Consider the following 13508-nt stretch of genomic DNA (forward strand, 5'->3'; position numbering starts at 1 on the left):
ATTTAATGTAATATTATTACTTAAAACAGCAAAAACAACAAGAGACTACTTTTGTATTTCCTTCTAGCCGGGATGGTAGGGCACTGGGCCCATGTCCAACAGTTCGTGGGTTCTCCGTGGGTCGGCCGAAGACTTCCCGTGTAGTAAATGGTGACTGATCCACGTTTAATCTGTCGAGTCTCAAAGTCCTTCATGTTCCATTACAAATCAATACCTCTAGGGTTACTGATCCAGGAGTTTCCTTGTCTTCTGGATTAGTTCAAAATTACAAGGATAGGAGTTAAACATTAGTAGTCGTAAACCCGAAAATTGGGTCGGCTGTTCAACGACGGATATAAAGTTAAATCGCTCAATAATGTGATTACATATTGTAAGGCGATTACATATTGAAGTGTAAGTAGTAGTAATTGTTCGGTAGTGCATCTTATTTTTATCAATAGGTGTCACTACCGCAGTATGACAAGGTTACCGACCCGACATTCTTTTTATACTCACTACCGAAGTATTAAAATTACTGAGGAAAAAAAAACGTTTTCCATCAATTCAATATTATTATTATATCCTTACTCAATATTATTTTAGGTCATTTGACATAGCAAATCACTTCTGTGAATGGACTTATGACTATAATACACCCGATCCACCTTATTTTACTCTCAGTATCAACAAATATCCTTCAAAAGAGGAGAAGGTATGTATCAAGTTTCATCAAAATGATGCCAATTCACATCACATTATTTTTGAAAGACATTTTCCACTATTCTGTACAATGCTAATTTTAATTTAGAAAATCATCTCAATAATCCCAAGAATAAGGTGAACTTGGATATAGTTCGTTCACCAGGAGTTGGCTCTTGGCACCGCCTCCTCGGACGCAGAGTTTATTTCAGCGCGGGAGTAAGAGAAGAAACATCTGTGAGCTTGAAATGAGGCAGCGCAAACGCAAACAGTGAATTCTTTTTCAGTCCCTTACTTCGCTTTATCATCTACTACTACACCATTCGTTACTCTAGCTAATTAAATATATTTTAAATTTAAAAACTGCTATTTTAATCAGCAAAACGTCTCAAAAAGGACAAACTATTCACTCAAAAGAGAGAAATATCATCAAATTTACGAGGTATTTAATGTTAAAAAAATGCACATGAAGATTGCGAAATAAATATTTTTGTCATACGATCGCCAAACAGAAACCTTGTTGAGATAGTTCACATACTTCTCCAAAAACTAGTGAAATAGAATCGTCGGATACCACGTGATGAAGGCGGAGCCAAGTGCCAACTCCTGGTGAACGAACTATATTCGATGAGCTCGAACAAACTGCGCATTCATATTCCGTTTGAGCACTCTTTATAATGAAAAGACCCAAAGAATAATAACTTTATACTTTAAATTTAATATTTACAAACAATCTGATCAATTAAGTACTGGTTGACTTTTTCTGATGAGGAATGAAAACTACTATTAGCAAAAAGAAAACATCCACAATAAAGCTTATTGTCTTCTATAAGAATTCATTCTATAGAAATTCATTCTTTTGCCCTATAAACTTTCTGTGAACGAATTATCACCACATTTGTGTTGTATTTGACTAAAATCTGGTGATCATTAAAAACTGTCATTTGAATAAATAATCCCAAATAAAAATTTACATAAAGATATAATTCGATAATTTTGCACTATAAATTTTATGTGCATGAATTATCTCAGAACTGATGTCCTGTTTGACTTGTGCTTATGACAAATAAAAACTATCCCTAATATAAAAAATCTCAAAATTAAGATTTTCAAAAATTCATTCTTTTATAATCATTACTATAAACTTTCTGTGAACGAATTATCTCCCCATTTATGTTCTATTGGACTAGAATCTGGTGATCATTATAAACTATCATTTTAAAAAATAATTTCAAATAAAAAATTTACATAAAGTTATAATTCTATAATTTTGCACTATAAATTTTATGAGCATGAATTGCACTATAAATTTTATATGCATGAATTATCTCTGCAATGATATTCTGTTTTACTTGTGCTTTTGACAAATAAAAGCTACAAAAATTCATTTTTCTATAATTTTGCACTATAAACTTTCAATGAACGAATTATCTCTACACATTCATATTCTATTGGACTAGAATCTGGTGATCATTAAAAACTTACATTTGAATAAATAATTTCAAAGAAAAAACTTACGTAAAGTTATAATTCTGTAATTTTGCACTATAAATTTTATGTGCATGAATTATCTCTGCAGTGATGTTCTCTTTTACTAGTGCTTTTGACAAATAAAAACTAACAGTAGTATAAAAAAGTTCAAAATTAAAATATCCATAAGTCCTCAAATGAAAATATCCATCAATGATGAACTTATAAAATAAATATCTCGAGAGAGAAAAATAAATTTTTCTATGACATATAAACATTTAAAACAAGAAATAGGAGTGAAAATTCAGGAAAAAAACCTTGAAATTGCAATAACTTTCAATTAAGTTGGAATTTCGAGAAAATTCGTATAAAATTCGTATTCGTATAAGTTTATAAACAAATATGGTCCTTTCAGCATGTCAAATTACAACACTGAAGTTGTGTTTCTGTGGTCTATAGAGCAGCCTTACAAGTTCAGCAGTTAATAATTCTCAAACTAATTATTAAATGTTAAATTGGTGTAAAAAATATCTCTGTAGAACATAAAATATACTAGCAGGATTTTTTTTTACTGTAAGTTTAAACAATTAATAATTCTCGTTAACTTTTTCCATTTCATCGTACTTTCTGCACATCTTTTACACACTGTCAGTTTCTTAGTCTTACAGGTTTTGAACAGCAAAGCAAGATATAATGTTAAGTTACAGTAATGTTACAGTTTATGTCAAGTTACCAAACAGCGGCTGCACTTGCATTTCTTTTAATATGCAGAAAAAATGCAAAATTTATCGCTCACATATTATAGTGAGACCATATAATTGCATTGAGTTTTTTATAAGCCTTCTATTGTAAAAGCATATCGTATTGTTCGATAAATGGAAAGAACTCCCCTAACTTGCTGTCTTATTTAATATTACCACTTGTTTTTCTTTATATAGATTGAATTTATACGAACCTATCTTCATCAACTAGTACAAGAAGATGTAATGGATGTTTCTGATGTAGAATCAGAAACAGAAAAAATTTTGGATGAACTGGAACTTTTTGGAATGGCGGCTCATCTTTATTGGGCTATTTGGTGCGAAAAAATGAAATTTGAATCTGATAAAAGTCCTTTTTATGCGGTAAGAAACAAAATTAAAACTTCATTTCTTTCACAGACAGAAAAATTTTTAACTTTGTGTTGTTTGAAAATACAACATGGAAAAAGTACAAATAATGCCTCATAAACAGAAATACTTTCGTTTCAATACAATAATGAATCTTTTTCTTCACTTTCTAAGGGCGGAATAAAAACACAAAAAGGAGAGAGAATTTTCAAATAAGCTAGAGCAAGAAAAAAAAGGATTGGCTGATAGAGTAAAGACGGACAAAAATGGTTGGGAGATCATAAAAAAGGTGTATGTGTGTGTGTGGGAGAGTGTTGATGAGAATCAGTGTATTAAAAGATGTAGATATTAAAATAAAACAGATTATGTAGAACATTTTATTTTATTTAATATTTTATAATCATCGTTGAACAGCCGACCCAATTTTCGGATTTACGACTGCTAAATTTCAACTCCGTAGCCTAGCAATTTGAAACCCAATACAGAAGACAAAAGAACTCCTGGATTAAGTATTGGGAGAAATTTGTCTTTGAGAAGAACTTCTTGATGGAACTAACCCGCATTTGAGTTACATGGAGAAGAAAACCGCGAAAACCTCCCAAGGTTTGCCTCACGGCAAAGGAAGTCTAACCCATGATCGGTCTACCACTGAGGATATTTTATGTCAGTACTGCGGTCAATGCGAGGCGGGTGTGGAATTCGTATAGACCCGCCCATGCTGAGATTCGAACCCGGGTTATCTCATTAAAAGGCATACATCTGTCCTGCGAGTCATCACGGCTCTATGAAGAACATTAATTTATTTTATAACCGTCGTTGAACAGCCGACCCAATTTTGAATTTACAACTGCTAATGCTCAACTCCGTACTCTTGTATTTTTGTCCCCAATCCAGAAGACAACAAGGGAACTCCTGTATCAAGTATTGGGGGAAATTAGCCTTCTTGGAGGAGAGTTTGATGAAATTAACCAGCATCTGCGTTACATGCAGTGGAAAACCATGAAAACCTCCAACGGTTAGTCCGACGGCAAGGGGACTCTAACCCATGATCCTCCTACCCCTGAGGATAATTTACGTCAGCATTGTGGTCGGTGCTTGCCGGGTGCAAAATTCGCATCGACCAAAAATCGCTGGGATTCGAAGCCGGTTCAACAGCTGACCCAATTTTGGGTTTACGGCTACGAATGTTCAACTCCGTAGCATTGTATTTTTTAGCCAATTTAGAAGACAAGGAAACACCTGGATCAGTACCATCACATTGATTTGTTATGGGAACATGGAGGACTTTGCGACTCATCAGATTTAGCGTGCATCAGTCACCATTTACTACACGGGGAGTCTTCGGCCGGCGGAGATCGAACCCGCAAACGCTTGTAGATGGATGATCCAGTGCCTTACCAGCCAGTAGAACATACGAAATCATACACAAGTAGAACATAGGGGGAGATATTAGAAAGGTCATTAACTAAATTATTGGAAATTTTCTAACAATGAAAATTATTCCATCTCTGCTTTTCGCCACTAAACAGAAATGCTTCATTGTAAAACAAAACCAATCACGTGTACAGTGCACAAAAAACCCTGTGTTAGCACCCTGAATAAGTTTTGATTTAATGATCGGATCTTCACGTTCTAAGACTTAATCTTAATAGTTCGAGGAGATGCTAATTAATTAGTGCAGACGATATTTTAAGTTATGAAATCGAATGCAAAACATCACTTCACTGAATAATTTTTCCCGAAGGATTCCTGTCTGATTTCGTGACTTAAAATATCGTCTGCACTAATAAGCTCTTTTCGTTTAATATCCCAAATTTCGCACTTCGATTCATTTTAATTATAGACAATAATGTAACAATTTAAAAATATCATATTTGCTTTAGCTCTCATACTATACATTATGTACAGTAGGGAAACCCTAATCTCTATAACTCGTCAACCCCTGAAGCTAATTGTGAAGCAGTGCAGTACGCTTTAACCTATGAAACGAACTATTAGTAAAGAGACAAAAAAAAATTCGTGATGTATTAGATGGTAGATCTTAATTTGGCATAACCCGGGAGAATTAATGAATAAGTTTCATTAATAATTGTGAATATGTTAATCAACGAAAGACTCATTTTGAAATTATTTAATAATGGAAATTTTATTAATTACTTTGAAAATATTCAATCAATGTATGAAGAAGGAAATTTTTTCGAGATATCGTTTTATCAATATTATTCTTAAAATTGAGGCTGATATCCGGCAGATAAATGTGCAGGCCTGGAGAGGCATACAAGAATAGTTCTAAATTTAAGTTTTAGTGTAAGCTAAAACTGAAAATAAATTAACTGAAAATGACTTTCGTTGAAGAAAAAAAAACGTAAAATAGCAGAAATAAATGTCGAGAATGATTATTAGAGAAACATATTCTTCTTCATTGTTGAATTTCGAAGCAAAATAATAATTCAATCTTTTGTAATTGCACATCCTTTTTATCATTTTTTCAATATATTAGGAGAAAAAAACAGTATTATATATTTTCATAAAAGTAACAGAAATAATAAATGAATAATGGGTTATTATTTAAATATATGTTTTATTACAGTTTTCAAAAATCATAACTAGTGCAAAAATTTCCCAACCCTCGGAACTCTTGTAACCCTTCCACGGAGTCATAGGGTTCCTCGGAACACCATTAAGGACTCGCTATTTTAGATTTTATATTTATTCCTATTGTGTGTGTAAATTGGAAACTTGAGAATTGAAGGTTTTAAAAAACTAACCATTTATATGATGAATATATCATATAAAGCAGCAGTTCTTACTTTTTTTCGACTATAGAACTCTAAAGGATCTACCTTCTTTTGGCATAACCCAGACAATATAAATAAAGTTCATTAGAATTTGTGAATATGCTATTCAAAAATAGATATTATATGATAAATATATCATATAAACTAGAGGTTCCAGTTTTTTTCGACTATGGAACCCTAATGGATCAACCTTCTTTTTAAAAGCCCCGACTATGTAAATAAAGTTCATTAACAGTCGTAAATATAAAATTCAAAAAATAGCTACTAATTCTTTTTATGAATTAATTAAGAACTTTAAAAAAAACTTCGCAAAGCTGAAAAGAAGCAAACATTTTAATAGCTCAGAGAAAACTAATTTTAAATTTTAAAAAAAATTGTTAATCAGACATAAGAATTCGTTGCCATTATATTTCCTCTCTAAATTACGTGAAGTAGGAACTCCTTTATTGTCAAGGTCCCGCAGTGGACTAATCGGTAAGACACTGATCCCAGTAGAACACCGAAGTCAAGTATCACTAGGTGCGGTCAGTAAGCGGGTGAGTGATCACTTTGATCAGCCTGCGTAGAGACCGAGAGTGCACTACATCCTCATTAAAAAGTGCTCGACTTTGCGTTCAGGTCGTCGGACTACCAAAGCAAGGGAGCCATCCCCTCTGCAGAGGATCAAAATTGCGATGGCAGGTCTTCGGATCATCCTCACTAATGTTTCCCAGACCGTCGCCGATAACCCATTGTGCAGCTCTAGTGCGACGTGAATAAAGTACCTTGCCTACCTTTATTGGCAGGGAAGGAATAAAACTCTTAATTTGTTTTAGGAACATGGCAAAACCAGGCGTACTCTTTATTGGAAAGCAAAGGAGAACTACATGAGAAATACAGCACAACAGAATGGAATAAACTCATCTGACAAGATGAATGGCGACTTATAGACATCAAAAAGCATTGATTAGTCATATCAAACGCATTTTATGACTTTACCTTACGAACATTTTTTAATCATTTATTTTGTTAGCACTTTTAATTTTCTATGTACAGCTGTTTTTAGAAATAATAAAGAATTATGTATTTTTTTTAATTGTTCTAGTGACGGAAATGTTTGGATTGTTTCTTTTGTTAGCTTCAGTAACTTATACAATTGCTTATACAATACTTCATATAATTGTACAAGCAATATTCAAAAATCAGCATCCAGTCTTCCCCTTTGCTAAACTCTCTCCCTTAGAAGATTTTTTTCGCAACGAATTTCCAACTAATGTTAGATTAGGGAAAAAAAACCTTAATCTTAGAAAAAAAAGAAGAAAAACACTTTAGTGTAGGAAATACTGATTAATAGCCTTTAAGGCTGTTTTTTGAATCTCCGTCGGTAAGGAAAATAAAAAAAGCCATAGTTTGGGTCCCTTACACTTGAAGCAATGCGATCATTTTTAACTACGTGCATATGACACAGCTAAACTCCCCCAGAAAACCTGGACGGACTGATGTTGTCCATGACAGCTATGATTATTTAGGAATTGATTTAAAAAGAAATTCCCAGTGACTTCCCTGTTTTGAACTTTCAGGAGGAGCTAAGAAGGTGTGCCTCCCCTTTGTAAAATTGCCACTCCATCTCTCCTGCCATGCAATCCATTTTTGGCGTTCCAAAGTTCTTGCAGTCCGCCTGCTGGGATCTTCAAACAGGTCGACTGTTGATCTCTCACAGGCTAATTTGGTTAACTTATCAGCCTCCTCGTTACCCATTATGGCCTGCATGTGCTTTTATCCAATGAAAAACGATATTGCTTGTCAATTCTTGTTTCATTAAGTGGACTAAATATTCTTTAGAGTTGCTTGCAGACTAGACAGGGCAGTATAAATTAACATTTCATCTGTAATTTTTTTTTCTTTAAGCCAAACGAATCGAATGGGGGATGACCCATTATACAACCTTATGCACGGAAACGTGATTAGAGATACGGATAGGCCACGGATGGGCATCCTATCTTAAATTCATTGTAAACTAAAAGTTTCGATCCATCGTGAGTAATACTAATCCTTTATAAGTAGGTAGTTGTAGTTGATATTTAAGTATTTATGACTACTAATGTTGAGCTCCGTAGCCTTGTAATTTCAAACCCATTTTAGAAAACAACTAAGCAGTATTTGCGTTACATGGAGAGGAAAACCACGAAAACCTTTAACGATTAGCCAGATGGCAAGAGGACTCTTTAATACCTACTGGCAAAATCTGATTAAAAAAAATTAGTTACAAGTAGCTGATAATGATCGCCCTGTTCTTCGATCCCGGAATGATAGATTTGGCACGAATTTTAGACTAATTATCTTATCACTTTCTCTCCCTTTCAACACTGTGAGTGTGAAAACACAAGCATTGATTGTGGTTGGAATGGGCTTACCTAAATATCTTTACCTGTCTAATAGTTCTGGAAAGGAAGGCGAATTTTTAGATGATAATGCACTTCCTGATAATTATGAAATTGTTTTCTCGTCGAATTCTGCCCGTCAAACAGGAAAAACCAAAAAATGATGTGAGATTTGATGGTATAAACCATTTTTTTGGAAGTGAATATGAACAAACAAGATACAATAATTAATTTTTCATTTAAAATTGCATGCTTTAAAATGATGTGAAAAATAGTACATTTTACAACTTAAAATCTTTCTGACTATTATTAAATAAAATAATAGAGGAATAGTAATAGGTGAAGTCACTCCTTCAAACCATTAAGACTGAGTCCTAGAACGTGGTGATCCGATCATTAAATTAAAAGTTATTCAGAGTAATCCCTTTTCTTATTTTTCTTTTTCTTTTTTTTTTTTTTTTTGGTGAACTGTACATAATAGTGCAGGATGTCTCAACCCACAGTTGAAAAATCAAAGGGGTTAGGAGAAAAATCTGACTATGTTTACGTGCCAATCGGCGACAAAGCTTCCGTTTTCAAAAAAAAAAAATAATTTATATATGTATATATACACAGAAGAGCCATTGCATTATGTCCACCCTCCATCTATAACAATGGGCTCGCCCAAGTTTTCATGGTTTCTCGCCCAGGAACAATGTTTTCATGGGGCATATTAGGACCCATAATCCTCAGGAACAATCCCAGACGTCAGTAAGCTACTTGAACATTGTTGCAGACCAGGTTCACCCATTCATGGTAACAGTTTTTCCTGCGGGGGATGGTGTTTACCAACAGGATAATGCACCATGTCATAAGGGTCAAATCGTCATGGATTGGTTCGAGGCACATTTCAGTGACTTTCAAGTCATGCCTTGGCCCCCAAATTCACCTGACCTTAATCCAATAGAGCATTTGTGGTCCTACTTGGAGAACCAAATTCGTGCTGCAACGCTACCTCCACGCTATATGAGGGAATTGAAGGACCAGTTGGTGATCGCTTGGTGCCAGATACCTCAGACTACCTATCAGCACCTTGTGGAATCAATGCCACGGCTGGTGCTAGCAGTTTTGAGGGCTAAAGGTGGTCCTACATGTTATTATCAGGATGGTCATAATGTAATGGCTCTTCGGTGTATATATAATAAAATTTATTTATTTTTTGTGTGAAATCTTTTATTCTGCTTTACATTATCAAATGCAATAATTCTGAATAGTTCAAAAATAATATTGTCATTTGACAAAGTCTAATGGATAGACCTGAAAATAACAACTAGTCACGTGGCGAGTCAACAAAAATATATGGTGACATAAATAAAATACACAATTTGACACTAATTCCGATCTTCTTTATTTTTTGGAAAAATATTTCTGTGTTGCGTATCGAATTTTCTTGAACGGTGAAGTCAAGTCAGTATGTTTAACTAAATATTGTCATATATTTATATTGTTTATGTTGCTGAATAATTTTTCTAATAACCTTAGATTATTTTTAATATGAATTTTTTTTAAAAAATCATATGATTCAATCCAAGCAAAAAAATGGGCCAAAAGTGGCTATTAAATGAATAGGACCTATCAGCATTGGTAATCGATGCCGTAGGTTCGAGGAGTAAGTGGTTACTAAGTTATTAGAGTCTATCGGACACTGGTTACTAACTGAAAGTTTAAATGGGTTTAGAAAAAAAAAATTTTGCTTATAACTATAATTTCTGACTTGAAATAATAACTGTTAAATATTTGCTTTAACATAAGCATATATTCAAGCCTACATTACTTTAATATTTTAAATTTAACATCAAAAACTTCAAACGGATTATTTAATATTCACATTTAAATTTTTGATAGTTCTTGATGTTTTCATAAGTTTTTGACGATTGTCATGCCAAAAACCGAAAATCGGCTTCAATGGAATCTAATCTTAGATTAGATGGAAAATCGCGGTACAATTGCATGTCCTAATAAAATAGCTATTAAATTTTAGCGGTTGCTGGCTTCAGGCACAGAACTCCAGCTAAAATTAATTTCCATTAAAAAATTTCCATTAAAAAAATTTCTAAATTTCTTTAATTAAATCTTTTTACAGTTTCCAATCCCAACAATTAAAAATAAATATATGTCAACAATGATGCATTTACAAAAAGAAAACAATTGACGATATGTAATTGTTAACAATGGTGATGGTTTTTACCCATTCTAACAATGCTAACAAATAATATCAATTGTTACAATAGTTATGTTCCAAAAAAAAGTATCATTCTTGATTGAACTGCTATAAAAAGAGGTTTGATTAAGTGCTTTGAGATATTTCAAAATGCCTTTTGGTGTAAAAAAGTGGAAAAGAAAGCAAATGTAAGTCAACTTATTTCATACCTAAACATTTTTTAATATATTAATTTGCATTAAAGTCAAATAAGTTAATAATAAAAAATAAACAAATATTATAAAGTTAAACAGTACATGTTTTATGAGTGTTCAGTATCTATTATAGTTAACATAATTTCGCTCTACAATACTGTGATTTGGATTTCGAGTTACCTTCATTTTGCAACTAAAAGCAAAGTATAAAAAATGGTTTAATTTAAATATGTTTTCTTAGAAAAATTATTTTCAAAAATTTGCGTATTAACTCTCCAAAAATAATTAAATTACGATCATATTAATGAAATTTATTTTTAATCGCAGTATCTGATTTCCATAAATGTAGCAGCGAAATAACAATGGTTAAGGTGTAAAGTCAGGGACTGTTTAATTTAGTGTCAATTTTTGGTTATAGTCTACAATCGTTTTTGGCGATTTGCAAATAAAAGAATATATATGTAAATCACATAAAGGTTAACAAAAGTTGAGTTAAGCCGTAGACGACGTCATTAAAAACAAAGATTGCAAAGTATATCCTGATAACAAGAAATATGATTTCAGCAAAACTGAACAAAAATTATCGCCGAGGCAAGAGGCCCCGATTCTTTACTTTTCAAAATAGCATTACTGAATTCTTACCAATTCAGCTATATCTTCACTTGACTTGCAAAAGAACATGAGATTTAGTACTAATATCTGCATATAACATTATATTCAGAATTAGCATCGTAGTGCCATTTGTTTTAGTGCCGCAGTAAGGCACTCTAAAGCTTGGTAATATTCCAGTCGCAATCTACTTGATGTATGTGCGCCAGGACAGAATGTCAGCGGCAAACGGATAAACAAATTCACACTTTAAGAATCGAAAATTAATGTTGAAAAACTGAAACTATTTTATCAAAATTCGAAGAATTATTCGTGAGATAAGCTGAACTAGAAAGAGGAAAATCAGCACTATCGCAGGAGGATAGAGAAAGGGAGTTAGACACCGTTATTATTAAAGCTTTAAAGTAACATTTGAATAAGCAAAGGTATTTGAAAATATTGAATTGGACATTACCCATAAACCTTGGCTCAGTAGTTAAATGATTTTTTATGATTACTTTTATACTCTCTGCATAAAATTAATTTAAGACAGTAAAGCATGAAATCCTAGTTTTATCGGGTAAAATGGATGATAAAAACCCGTTTTTAGCCATTTTAATTTTCATTTTAGAGTCAACGTCAAAAGATCTGGCGTGAAAAAGTATGGCTATTTGGTGGAAGATGGTGTAATTGAGAAAAAGAAGGGAAAGCCCTTCAACCACAAATCTTTTTTTAAAGATGTTGTGTTGGACAACTATGATGTGATTAAACCCTTCGTGGGTAGAATTGGATCAGAATACCTGGATCTCAATTTGGCTCAGGTAATTAGTATTGCTTGCTCGTATAATTAATGCTTATTTTATCTGTAATTTATTTTTACTTCTCGATTCTATTTTTATAAGTCCAAATAAATAATAGCAAAAATTCCTTATTCTATTTATATGCGTGCATGTAACCAACCATCTTTAAGCCAGCTAGAATCATAGCACTAGGCATTAAAAAACATAAGTCTTCGTGGGGCTATTGAAGAAACATGGTAATGAGGCTTGTGTGGATTGTTCAATTTAAAAGTTAGCAACTTCAGTTTTTTTTTTTTTTTTTTTTTTTTTTCAAATAACAATGATACCGGATCGATATAAATAAATTCAAAGTTCTTAATAACACTGACTAAATAACAGTTAGATTTTGTGCTGGTCAAGATTTTTTTTCCTTTTAAAAAGGTAAACAAAAAACTTTATGATGTTAAATTTTTAAGCAATAGAAGAGGATGTAGCTTTTCTAATCATAAATCTTTCATTTTCATTCAGAAAAACGTATTTTTCAAATCTCAAGAGATAAAATAGTTACAAAACTTTTTTCGTTAGTATCTAGCTAAACTACATGGACTACATTTCACTACATATCTAAAGTTGACAGTTCTATTTGCAAGAAAAAATAAAAAAATATAAAATTCAAAAAAATTATCAAATAAACCAAAATGACTTTCAAACGCATCAAATCATGCATTCAAAATGGCCTTTTTGTTATAGTGAAGTAAGACATTTTTAAAACATTCTTCTATTACAATTTAGAATTTTATTTAGTGTATGTCAATATTTATTCTTCTATAAGGCTTATACAGAAATTAATTTCATTCCAGCCAACCTTTTATTAATTCCTCATTTAAAAGTTCAATATAGAATTTTTTAGAGGAAATAGTATAAATATTGTTAGCCTGACCTATGGGAGGGGGGGGGGTCAACAAAAAATTCTTCTAAAATTCCTCGCTAGCAAAATGATTTTTAGAAAAATTAGTTGAAATTTTATAACTATTTACAATTTTCTTAACACTAAAAATCAAGTTTTTAAAGCAATGATAAAGTGCTTATTTCTATTCTATAAATAGACCAATAGGTAAAGAGAGTCTATTGGAAATATACAGACAAAAACTATTGAGTTTTTAAAATTTTACTTTTTTTTAAATTTGCTTATATATTTTTTGCATTTTAAAAATCTACTATTAACTGAATTTAATTTTTTTTAATTAACGTAGATCTACTTCGAACTGAATTTTATTTCTTTCTAAATTTACGCAAATGTACTTAGATTTATATTTTTGTGACAACTAGGCT

At 32.2% G+C, this 13508-nt stretch overlaps 1 protein-coding gene across 1 annotated transcript in view; it reads left to right on the forward strand.

Annotated features, from left to right (window-relative positions):
* LOC107443382 (choline/ethanolamine kinase) overlaps nucleotides 1-7130 on the forward strand; it is a 28723-nt gene extending 21593 nt beyond the window's left edge. Inside the window, exons 7-9 of the mRNA XM_043043225.3 lie at nucleotides 583-691; nucleotides 3087-3272; nucleotides 6871-7130. Coding sequence (XP_042899159.1) covers nucleotides 583-691; nucleotides 3087-3272; nucleotides 6871-6984 — 409 coding nt within the window. The 3' untranslated portion in view covers nucleotides 6985-7130. The remainder of the gene's footprint in view (nucleotides 1-582; nucleotides 692-3086; nucleotides 3273-6870) is intronic.
* The last annotated feature ends 6378 nt before the right edge of the window (nucleotides 7131-13508 follow it).

The sequence above is a fragment of the Parasteatoda tepidariorum genome, chromosome 10 (assembly GCF_982258835.1).
Source record: "Parasteatoda tepidariorum strain Cologne lab strain chromosome 10, Ptep-v5.0, whole genome shotgun sequence".
Taxonomy (NCBI): domain Eukaryota; kingdom Metazoa; phylum Arthropoda; class Arachnida; order Araneae; family Theridiidae; genus Parasteatoda; species Parasteatoda tepidariorum.